At 40.1% G+C, this 12,143-nt stretch overlaps 2 protein-coding genes across 7 annotated transcripts in view; one reads left to right on the top strand and one right to left on the bottom strand.

Annotated features, from left to right (window-relative positions):
• LENG8 (leukocyte receptor cluster member 8) overlaps positions 1-7,422 on the top strand; it is a 24,602-nt gene extending 17,180 nt beyond the window's left edge. For 3 of the 4 annotated variants that reach the window (XM_075605518.1, XM_075605517.1, XM_075605519.1), the window contains exons 12-15: positions 267-368; positions 507-575; positions 1,790-1,919; positions 2,009-5,923. In XM_075605518.1, coding sequence (XP_075461633.1) covers positions 267-368; positions 507-575; positions 1,790-1,919; positions 2,009-2,388 — 681 coding nt within the window. In that variant the 3' untranslated portion in view covers positions 2,389-5,923. Of the gene's footprint in view, positions 1-266; positions 369-506; positions 576-1,789; positions 1,920-2,008 lie in introns of all 4 variants that reach the window. The other variant, XM_075605520.1, reaches the window with a different exon arrangement.
• LENG9 (leukocyte receptor cluster member 9) lies at positions 4,607-12,113 on the bottom strand. Of its 3 annotated transcripts, none has more exons than XM_075605522.1 (2): positions 11,986-12,113; positions 4,607-9,000 (listed from the first exon to the last, which is right to left on the bottom strand). In XM_075605522.1, exon 2 carries the CDS (start codon positions 8,982-8,984, stop codon positions 7,665-7,667), a length of 1,320 nt encoding a protein of 439 aa, XP_075461637.1. In that variant the 5' UTR covers positions 8,985-9,000; positions 11,986-12,113; the 3' UTR covers positions 4,607-7,664. The 3 variants fall into 3 exon arrangements, with proteins under 3 accessions (XP_075461637.1, XP_075461636.1, XP_075461638.1); XM_075605521.1 differs by having other exon boundaries at positions 11,862-12,112; XM_075605523.1 differs by lacking the exon at positions 11,986-12,113 and adding an exon at positions 11,213-11,692.
• Between the last annotated feature and the right edge of the window lie 30 nt (positions 12,114-12,143).

Here is a 12,143-nt window from a genome sequence, read left to right as displayed (position 1 = left end):
GATTTGTAATATATCTATATGTTCTTTTTATATTCTGCTATTGAAAATTGTAGTTTTGTTAAACTAATGACTATGGCTGATACTCATCCTCTTATAGTTTCTGACCCGTAAAAATAGATTACTTCATGTATAACAAGATTATTTAGAAATCAAGTCTCTTAAATGTATTCCGCTGATAAAATAATGCATACATGAACATTTCTTTCTTCAAGAATAGACTGTTGCTTCTGTTAATAACAATGAGCTGTTTTGTGTCCGATTTACAGGTATTGAAAAGGTCTCTAACAATGGTGAAGGCTGATTTTAAGGAGAAGCAAGATTATGCTTTTGCCTGTGAGCAGATGAAATCGATTCGTCAAGATTTAACGGTATGTGTTGGGGAGAAAGATGGATTGGTGCATTTGTCTCTTATGTAAAAACATAAAAATTGCATCTCCGCATAAATTATATAGATTTTGACTTGGAAGATGAGCAGGTCTAAAATTCTGTCTGTTTTTTTCCCCCAGGTTCAGGGAATTCGCACAGAGTTCACTGTAGAAGTGTATGAAACCCATGCACGGATAGCACTAGAAAAGGTATGGTCCGATTGCATTAAAAAAAAAAAAAATCAACTTTAAACGTTCATATTCTTTTTGATGGTATTAATGCACATTGGAGCAATAATGTGGTGGTCAAGAAAATCATTCACACTGGATCGAGCGCGATAATATAAGATTTTTTTTCCTCTGGGATATTCCTGTGTCGATCGCACCCTTAAAAAAGCCAGAGCAGATTGCTGCTTAACTTGGCTGCTATTGTACAATCTACATTGTGACGGTTGCCCAGCCTATATACACAATGGATTAGGGCAGGGGTGCACAAACTGGGGGCACGTAAAAATTCAAGGGGGGGTGCAGTGCTTACAGAGGCCCTCCGCTCTTCCCCACAACATATTAAATGAAATGCTGGGGGAGCGCGCGGCGCCTCTAACTCCCTTACCTTGTCTCCGGCGGCTTCACGTCGCCAAATGACGGCATAACGCGATGTCACATGACGTCAGAAAACGCCGGAGAAAAGGTAATGGAGGGGAGGCGGAGACAAAAAGGATTAGACTAAATGTAATATCCAAAGCTAAAACTAACTTTAAAATGTTTTTAGTACGTTGGTGTTCTAATGCAGCAGTGCGCAAACTGGGGGGTGCTAGATTTTCTGGGGGGGGGGGGGGCAGTTATAGAGGTCCCCCGTGCTCGCCCTAGGCATTTAAATTAAATGCTGGGGGGACCGCACAAGGCCTCTATAAATACTTGCCTTCCCTTCCAGCGGCGCGTCGTCCTGGTAACCCGGCGTCAATAGACACTGCGGGGTCACGTCACCATGGCGACGTGACCCGGCGTGTCATTTGACGCTGGGGTTGAGGGGGGGGGGGCAAGGCGCCGAGGAGAGCAGGCAGGGGTGCGCACGGGGAAACGTTTGCGCACCCCTGTTCTAATGCATGTCATTGTTTTGGTTGCATAAGCCATTATATTAAATATTCCGTGCTGGCAGAAAACTGATTGAATCTCATTACCAATAGAAAAAATTATTTTCCCCCATAAATGTGTATTAGAAATTACTTTAGGTTTTTCTCAACACTTTGTTTTAAACCCACTGTAATCCCAATAACTAGAAGCCTGCCGTGTTTATGTACAATGGCTTTCAGTCAAGTGTTTGAAGATAATTAAAATGTATGTAAATTGAAGTATTTGTTACCCATGCAACTTGTATGAGGTATGTACCAACAATTCATATTCTTCATGCATGTCGTCATTAGGGGGACCATGAGGAGTTTAACCAATGCCAAGCGCAGCTAAAATCTCTGTATGCTGAAAATCTTGCAGGGAATGTTGGGGAGTTTACAGCCTACCGCATCTTGTACTATATCTTCACTACGAACTCTGGTGGTAAGGAAGTTATTTAGTATAATATGCAGTATTCTGACACTGTTCAGTTGAACAGCTATACATAATCTTTTGTTTTTTTCTTCCCTTAGATATAACAACAGAACTGGCATATTTGACCAAAGAGTTGAAGACCGACCCTTGTGTTGCACATGCGCTGGCACTTCGGAATGCTTGGGCCCTTTCAAATTATCACCGTTTTTTCAATCTTTACCGTAAAGCACCGCGCATGTCTGGTTTTCTCATCGACAAGTTTGCAGAGAGGGAGAGGAAGGCTGCCCTTAAGGCCATGATTAAAACGTATGTGAAGGTCACCATGGCAGTTAAACTAATCAAGCCTTCTCTTTACAGCTTTTTTTCAGTACCAAATTGGGTTTCTGCCATTATCCTTCAAATGGTGCCATCACATTTTCTTTGCATAGTTTTCCTTATGCCTCAGTTGCTTAACCTCTGTTCTGAAGCAATTAGATAGCATTACATAAAAAAAAAATCTGACCCCAGTTGGGCTTGTTAAAGCCATGCGTTTCTATTCTTAGTGCAGTCACTGGTCTCCTTGTGAACACCATCCAATGCTCCATCTGTTAACCAGATTTATTTCCTTGTTTTCAGAATTGCTGAATTATTTTGCAGTTGGTGATATCTGTTCATTGGAAAGACAGAATGTCTTTCATATCTTAATTGTGACAATAAGCGAGGCAAAAGGACCCATGGGGCAGCACTCCAAGTTGCAGTTTGTTTCTTTTTATTTTGTAGTTATAGTTTTGTAGGTCTCCGGAGCTAAACTGCATAGGGGGTGCCGGTATCTCCTTCATGTTTAAATGTCTCTTGTCATGCGGGCCATTAGGAACCCGCAAGGGATAACTTTACGGCTTCCTAAGCAGTCATTATTTTAGTCCCGTCGGAGCTGCTACCTGCAGAGATATCGGCACCCCCTATGGAGGCAAGTATCTCGGGAAGCAGGGGGGCCACGGAGCTGAAATGTAACCCAGTAAAGCCCCGGAGACCCCCTGCTTCAATCCTACAACTAAAAAAAAAATCAAACTGGAACCTGAAGTGGTGTTTTAAAGTGCAATGGTGCTTAGGGGATATTGACTAACAATTACGTTTTTAGTTAGAAACGTAAAATTCCACCGTCTTGATAAAAGAATGGGGATTTGTTCCCCTTTTCCCCAGCAGAAGCACTTCTTAATTCAGTGACATGAATCCCATAGCTATAGGAAGGTTCAGAGAGGTCATATTCTTTAGTAGTCTAGTTTTGTAATAATAATTAAAAAAAAAAAACAGGCAACATGTTGTACAATTTTAGGTTTAATTAGTACATGAGGTGTGAAATGTCCACAAATGTAGATGCTACAACTGTCAATATTTCTCACGGCAGGTCTATGAATTTATCACTTAACTGCAGAATAATTTGGTGTTTTTCCATGAACAGTTAGCTACAAAACCCATACAGTCTGATGTTCAGAAACATGCTTGCCATTTTGACCATCTTTTTAAATAACCAAAGGGATCTTAAATACTTCTGTTAATTATCACATTTAGTTTTGCGCAGTGGTAGAAGGAATGCGAACTGCTGCTTAGTGTGTAACTATTTTTTTAATAGATTTTTTTTCTCCTTCAGTAGTCTTTCAAGTTGCACAGTTTTCTTAGTAACTAAGAAAACTACATTAAATTGGATTTTTTGTGTGTTTGATGGTAAGTCGAATGAAAAAAGAAATGGAAACCCAATATAAACTAAATGCATAATGATCATTTTTAACCTTTTGAGCACCATCTCCCATAAGAAAAGTAATTTTTAATGTAGCTACTACGTCATGGAGCACAGTGTGCCAGAAGCCATGCCGTAGTAGCTATGTTGCAGGGCATTCAATGGGTTAAATTACCAATTGGTATGATTCCCATGATTGGGGGCGGGGGGGGAGGAGAAGAGAGGGATGGTTGTGTGTTAGCAATGGGTAGGTGTTTGTGTAAAAGTAATATAGCTTAGAATGTAGCTCCTGCGTATTAGATGATTAACTTCAGAAACGTTGTTTTAGATCGTGCTCTTTATTTACAAACTTTTTTGGTACTGAAGAAACACTTCTTGTAGCCTTCCAAACTGTAGGTAAGTATATCATTCATAAACAGATAAAGCTGCATTGAATTACCAGGTAATGGACAGAAGTCGGTCTTGATTTTAAAGATTTATTAGAGTAGTCCAATATAAGGAAAATGGAACCCTGAGACGATCATTCCTAAGCATGTATTTATATTGATCACTTTCACGTAATTCACTTTTAACCTTTTTCTTCTGTTACAGATGTTTAATAGACTTGACTGCCCCATTATTTCCAGCATGCATTTATTTTTAATAGCTTATCAATTGGTAAAATATTGTAGCATGTTTTACATTGGTAAAATTGGCAACATATTAGAGGACATTTTGCCCTTTTATTGTGGAGAATGCAAAGCAAAAACACATTTCAAGCCTCTGAGGGCTTTTCTTCAGGAGAGGGACTCCCTTAGAGGCTTTAGACGTGGTTGTTTGCTTTGCGTGCTCCACAATAAAGGGCAACATTTACTTCAACATATGGACTGCGGAGTGTGATTCTGGTGGACATGCTCAGTGAGTGCCACCTGTCCTTTATTTTTGGTGTGGCCACACAATAGTTAAATACCTCGGTTAAATGTGTTCCTTTTTTGCCAACATATTAAAGGGACAGTCCTACCTATGATGAAAGTGAACCAAGGACAGTAGCATACTAAATTTCGCTGACCCCCATTAAAATAATTATCTAAAATATTTTGTCCATAGGACTGTTTGCCAGTCCTCAAAACCCCAGGTAAATGTAGGTTTGCTCTCGTTTGCATGTGTACAATGGTGCCATAATTGGTCAAATAGTAATGGAATGGCTGTTGTGCTTTGTGTTCTTACTAAAAACCAGTACATAGTCATTTTAACAAGATACCAGGAAGTAAGAATGATTGACTCTCAGGAAGCAAAATACATTGACCCAGTATGTGTGGTTATCTTACTTATTTTTTCCGTTTTCTTTTTTTTAAATCTACTCTATTGACCTACCTTAAAGTGCTACTTAATTGCAGTGTTTTACCTTCTACTGAAATCCGATAGATATGTGCCCATGTAAGTTAAAAAAGAAAAAGGCATCTGTCTTTAAGCGTATAAAACAGCATTAATAGTCTGTTATGGTCCATAATAGTTGGTTTGCGCTTAAAGCAGCAATACAGGATTGAAGAAAGCGGTCTCCGGAGTTGAACTGTTAATTTCTGCTCTGGGATCCCCCTGCTTCCAGAGATACTTCAGTCTGTAGGGGTGCAGGTGTCTCTGTGGAGAGTAAATGGCCCACAGAACATTTTAAACGCTGCCATTTCGTTAGGCGCACATTCCTTGGCTGCATACATACTGACACCCCTACGGAGGTAAGTATCTCTGGAATCAGGTGGTCCCCAGAGACCCCCTGCTTCAATCCTGTAATACAATGAATGAAACCTGTATTGCTGCTTTAAGTGATATGGTTAACTGTTAACATTACTATGTAAACCATAGGTGGTAGAATGTGTAGGATTTGAGTTGTGATTGTGTTCATTCAATCTCTATTACTCTATTTTAGTGAATTTATGGAAGGTGGGTATATGTTCTGTGTATTAAGATCTGCCATAATGAACCAAAACAGATTGATTACTCTTTCAGTTGGTTAATTGACATAATACCATTATTGATCTAACATGTGTTTTTACTCCTTTTTCCCCCACTGCTTTTTTGTTTTGTTTCGATTCTTTAGTTTTCGGCCGGTGCTCCCAGTTTCCTACGTTCAGTCAGAATTGGCCTTGGAGAACGAGGAAGAGTGCCAGAGTTTCCTGGCTTCTCTGTCCCTAGTGTACGCAGGGAACGACGCCAGCAAGATCGACTGCAAGCTGAGCTTGGCGGTCTTGCCAAGCTTCTAAATCTGTGCTTTTTTTTTTTTATATCGGAAACCATAAATGTGTTTTCAGAACACATGTTTAAGCTCACACCAAGTGTGTAACTAAGATCAGATGCTTATTTCTCTACCTGCTATGGTCAGTTACCCATCGCCAGCCTCTGGATCAGAGGATTAATAGGTGTGAGGCATCCTGAACCGTTAGTGGTGGGCTCCATTTGCTGGAAGAACATGGATGGGAGATTTAGAATGCCCCATAGTCTTGAATGATCTGTGTTCTGTTGGCAAGAGTGCCATATTTTGTCTATATATTATTTATATATAGTCTTCATCATGGAATTGATTTGGCTTCAAGCTTATTTGCAAGAGGAGCTTTGTCATTGGGTTCTTGACAGTATTTTGACTCCTGCCGATTCCCTTCCTTGTATTCTATAAATGTAATTGAGTGCATTTTGAATATTGAAGTGTTTTGGATGGAGGACTTGGGAACAAGATATTGGTGTTGTCACACAAAAAAAGCTTACAGAATGCAAATCTGAAAGCATGTTAGCCTAACATTGTTCAGAAAACTTGTGGACAGGGATAGCTGTCTGCTTTCTTCAGGGGAACCATACAAGGGGCTTTCTTTTGGAGGGAAAGAATGTTTCTGATTACACTGCAGTGAAATGTATAAAGCGACATTTGCCTTCACTACAGTTTTCGCTCTTAATTCAGAAGTAGGCTCTCTGTAAATAACGTTTATAGCTTTGTGCATAAGCTATTAATGTACATTTGTGAATAAGGATTTTTTTCTTGGAGTGGACAAAGGGATTTTTCTACTTTTTTTTTATTATTATTTTTTATTTTAAATATTGAAACTGTTGTAACTGCTATGTGAACCTGCTATGAATAGAAACTAACAATGTCTCAGTTTCTTCTCTTTACCTCACTTGTACAAGCCTCTTGTCCACTCGCCTCGCAGAAGTATCATAAGTGGCTCTGGAGAGAAGGCAGCGCAGATAGTCAGCTCAAAAAGGTTGGGAGGAGTAACACAAGCTCCATATGCTACATTACCCGGCAGAAAAGAGACTAAGCTTAAAAGAACTTTTCACTTGCAACAAATCTGCAAATGGAGACAGAAGTCTAATAAGAAGCGAGAAAATTACAGTACCCGCCAGAAAAGATCTGGAATCAGTTTGCTGCTGGAGCTCACAACTTGTGAGATCAGTTTTTATAATTCCTTGTTAATTTGGTACCCTTCCTTTTTCTCTTTCCCTTTTCTCTTTCCTTCCCTCTTGTTCACTGCTGATAATGTGTCCTATTTTTCTGCAGGTAAATATTAAGTTTGTCTAAGCTTCCAGAATTTCTTTTTCTCTTTCAACCCTTTTTTCTTTGCCTGTCACTGACCTTTCTGTATTTCTTTTCCCCTTTATACAGCCCCCTTTATTTTGAATTTTTTCCCCCCTCAAATTTCCCTTTGTTTGAAAATGTAAGTTTGATAATGTGCAATAATGAGCAGTTGATCGTCAAATGCTCCTTTTTTTCCAGATGTTTTAATTTTCCTCCCTCCCTTTAATATCATAAATAAATTTGAGTTGCCTAACTTATTTATTTTTAGACTGACCTTTATTTAATGTTAACATACCTATGTAATTCATTGACATATAGCAACTTACATTTGTGAATTTATTCTTATACTGAAGTTATACAGATTTACAAAACCGCTTTCTCAGTTGCCAGGTTTTTTTCCCCTTGATATAGATTGGATTTGCTTTGATTTTCTGATTTCACTTGGAATTAAAACACCATTAGACATCCACTCGGCAAATGTCAGTTGATCAGTCCAAAATCAATATAAGGAGAATTCCATTAGTGTTGTATAAAAGCCATCCGAGCGTCTTGAACTCCCAGCGTAACAAAAACTAAGACTGTCAACCGGCTGTGCCCCGAAGTGTGTAACTTCGGTATTTCCATAGACTGCATGGGAGAAAAGAAGGCTCGGATTTTTTCTTGCAACATTTTTTGGAATTTTTGCTATAGTTACATGGAGGTTGTTGGGATCTGAATCTATTACTGTTAAACCGTTACTGCGAAAGCTGTGATCTAAGGCGCGTGCAAACTTGGCTACTTCTGGGATAGCAGACGGTGCCAAATAAAGCACACGCGAATGGAAATCCTTCAGCCCTTCAAAGCTAAGAATGAGGCTTGGAGGAAGGATTCGTTGAATTTCACACTTCAATTCTTGGAGGGCTGAGAGCGCTCTCTGAATCTCTTCCGGAGTATCCAAATAGAGAAGGCACAATGTTATGTGCAGTGTTTGTAGTGGAGTACAAAACGTTGCCATGTCTGGGTTAGTTTTCAGTAGTGTATTTTGAATCTCTTTTACACTGCTTCTCACCTCTTCACTGCTAATGTGTATGGCAACAAAGTGACTAGGCCTCAATTTCTGGGTGTTGTCCTTTTCCACAGGAATGCTACATTCGTCATCTGCATATTTGTCTTCCATAAGAACCAAATCTTCATCATCCTGAGGATCTTTGTTTTTATGCATGTAATTCTTTTCTGTTAGCATCAAATCATCATATTTGTCAATAATATCAAGAATTGTCATACCGCTTCCTGTTGAGCCAAACACATTGTCAGTGCGAGTAGTTTTGTCCCACACCACCAAACTTTGGTACTTGAAATGTTGAATGCGATGTTTGGGTATGGCAAGAACATCATGACCTACTGAGGCCAAATCCTCCCAGCAAAAAGCAGAGAATGGCTTTTCAATTATACCCAAAAATCTGTCAATATAACCTATTGAAAAGTATTCCGAGGGTAACTTGGTGTCCCACTGAATTCGGGAGATAACGTCATCTGCTGTTTTCATGGGGGGTTTCTTTCCCTTTCCTTCAGATGCTTTTTTTCCTTTTGCTGTTAGATCTGTGTTAACTGGGATTGGTAGTGAGGCACCCAGTAAATCTGTATGGACATTTCTGCATCTTTCCCCAAATCTGCAACGTCCCATGAGAAAGTATTGACATATAGCGTCCTCAAGCACTTTCTCAGCTTCTGTCACTTGATCCGCTTCATTTTCAGTGGCTGCAATTTTCATGCAATCTTCTGTATCCATCTTCATGGATTCCTTTGTTGGGTCTGTCCCTTTGTCACTATCTTTGTCCATTGCTTAGTATGTCTCCCTAAAAGAAAAGTATTCAAAATTAATAACTTGTGTTTGTAAGAAGTTTTAGCCACATGTCTGCAAAATGTAAAATGTTTGGTTGCAAATGTTGCGTGCTGTCTTTCAGTTTAAATACCATTATAGGGAGAGAATTTGTGATCCTCATGTTTTGCACAACTTTGTAAACAAATTATTCACATGTTTAGTTCAAAACTCCATAACCTGCAAAAGTACATGTTGTCAACATATTCTTGACAATAAGATCTTATTACGCTAGTTTGGAATTTGACGGCTACCAACAGTCTATATTTTCAAGATTTCTCGAACCCATAATTAATCAACCTAATCGTGTCTGAGAACTTGCCTAGGTATTTATGGTCCTGTAACCCTGGCCTAATTGTAACCCTTGAGGTAAGAACTTGAGGATCCCTGTACTGGAGCATTATTTTGGGTTGTAGTAAAACTTCCCCTTAGTTTATGCATGATAAAAATATGAATAGGTGCATTTTTAAATACAGTAGTTGACTGTAAATAAGGGAGGTGCACTATACATTGGGTAAATAGTTCTGGAGCAATAGTGGGGAACAAGATATACATTAAGGACTGCAGGTGAGTCCCTCCAGCCCCTAAAAGGGCAGTACAATTTATTGAAATATAGCTGCTCACTATAATGCCTTCTATTTGTTCATATGTAGCCTATTCCTCTGATCTCTTTCCCCCTCACTGTTTCACCCCTCCCCCTTTTCCAGGGCCAGCTGGGAATATGGTGGGGCCCAGTGCACTATGCGGGGGGCCTCTTGCCTTCTCCAGGACTATGATGTGACATGCAGAGCCTCTTGCCCATTGTCACATGGCAGCAGGAGATGCCAACGCTTACAGAAGCCCTGCGCTCTCTCCCAGCCCAACTCCGGTAATCAGTTTAAATCTGATTAATTTTGGCTGGGGAAGAGCACCGATGGCACTGACATAAAGCCTGCCCTGCCCCATCCCTCTCCCATTTCCACTCATTTGGAACTGTCTGCCCCACCTCTCACCACTCTTCCTGTTTTTCCCTGCTCTTCGTGTAGCTCTGCCACCATGACAAACAAACGTCGAAGGGACAGGAAAGAGGAAGTTAGGGGCCGCAGGGGAACCGCCTGTTGTCCATCGATGTTTGTGGGGAGATTTAAATTGATACTTTTGCCATTCTGATGCATTGCTAGCAAAATAGAAAAGCGCCAACTTAATTTAAAGCAGCAATCCCGTCTAACCACCCCCCCCCCCTTTTTTTTTTTTTTTTTTTAAATCATATAAACTACACATGATTGGAACCACAGGGTCCCCTGGAGTTGAACCTGTCTCATCAGCTCCATGGACCCATATGTTCCCGAGATACTTACCAGCGAAATTTTTTTTTTTTTGGTTGCTGTTTTTTTGCAGTTTACTAAAGTTTTTCAAGAACATTTAAATATTACAAAATGTAGAAACAATATACATATTCAAAGGATAAACATCAAAAATAAAAGGGGGCGGGGGGAAGAGTGTCAAATTTGGCCAGACGCCAAATATTTAAAAGTGAAGTTTATTATATTTGAAGATATTCGTTGAACCGCCTGTGTATTACTTTCCAACCAAAGAAAAAAAGGCAAGTACACAGGTTATGTCCACCCATTTGGTAGGTTTTAGGAGGGGACTGCCAAAAAAAACTTTTAAGTGACATGCAAAGTAGTAATAATAATAGCAGCTAGTTTCACGTAGCGCTTTACAGACACATTTTGCAGGCACAGGTCCCTGCCCTGTGTAGCTTACAATCTGTTTTTTTTTGGGTGTCTGAGGCACAAGGAGATAAAGTGACTTGCACAAGGAGATAAAGTGACTTGCCCAAGGTCACAAGGAGCCGACACCAACTCAGTGCCAGTCAGTGTCTTTACTCACAGCCACTCCTCCCATACCATAAAGTAATATCTTTTTAATGTCAGGGACTGCTAAACCGCCTTTGGAGCATGCATGACTGATCTAACCAGTCTCTGACTCTTATCTTGCCATATAAATTTGAACATCCTGTATTGAAATTCTTTTATATATCTGGTAGGTATTGCAATTGGGAGAGTCCAGAAATGATACAGTAAGCGCAGCAGAATATTAATCTTTACAGAGTTTATTCTCCCCAGCCAAGAAATCTAACACTACCCCCTACCCTAAAACTCCTAACCTTAACCCCCTAACTGCTAGAACACCTTAAGTTAACTTACCTTATTGGCGACATGGCCGGTGGCTGAGTGTCCAGCGGTGGTGGTGGTGCAGTGAAGGGTGTCTTGGGGGCAACTGGTTTGTGACCCTGATTCGCCCTCTTAATAACCCCCTTTGCTTGTGGTAGCAGAGTTAAGATATAGTGACGGGTTGAGGGTAGACATTACTCATTTGAGGTACCTTGCGTGGGTGGAAGGCGAGTTAGCTGGGTGTATTAGCCTGTGTCACATGTCACGTGCTCACAGGAGTACCGTGCGTGACCGATTACGTGGAGATAATTTGAGGGACTTTGCGAGGTGAATTGTATCAGCTGGATAGCTTTGTGTATAAACCTTTGTCACATATACAAGTCATGTGCTCACAGGTGTGCCGTTCGTGACAGTGGTTAAAATAAATTGGTATTAAGCCGTCAGCAGAAACATACTGTGTTTATATAAATTATCATCTATAACTACTTCCTCACGGCAGCTGTTTTGGATAGATTTAGAGTATTTGTTTTATAGAAACCAATTTAGCAGCTTCAAAATGACAAGTAAAGGAAAAGTGTAACATACTAAAATAATTTAAAAATTATATATCGGAGTCAACAATGCACGTCCCCCCCTCCCCTGTGACCGTCAAAAGGTTTAAAGTAAGTAGTAGTTTTCCTACCTTTTTGAAGTTTTATGTAGTATCAGAACTACTGCTGCTTTGTGACCAGAACACGTCTCCCCTCAACACCTTCAGTAATAAAGATCAACATACATTGAACCCTGGTTGCTCAGGTGTGACTCACCTCTTCGTGCCATTCTACGTCATTGTGCATCCTAACAACACAAAAACATTGTAACAAAGCAGGAAATAATAGGGTTTGACCAGCTACATGGTATCATAGAGAAGCATGTGCACAGAGAGAATGCTTTGCAGGGTGTTCTGGGATAGTGGAGGTATGAT

Source organism: Ascaphus truei, chromosome 6 (assembly GCF_040206685.1).
Source record: "Ascaphus truei isolate aAscTru1 chromosome 6, aAscTru1.hap1, whole genome shotgun sequence".
Taxonomy (NCBI): domain Eukaryota; kingdom Metazoa; phylum Chordata; class Amphibia; order Anura; family Ascaphidae; genus Ascaphus; species Ascaphus truei.
The sequence above is the reverse complement of the archived record's forward strand: the minus strand, read 5'-3'. Positions and strand labels throughout refer to the sequence as shown.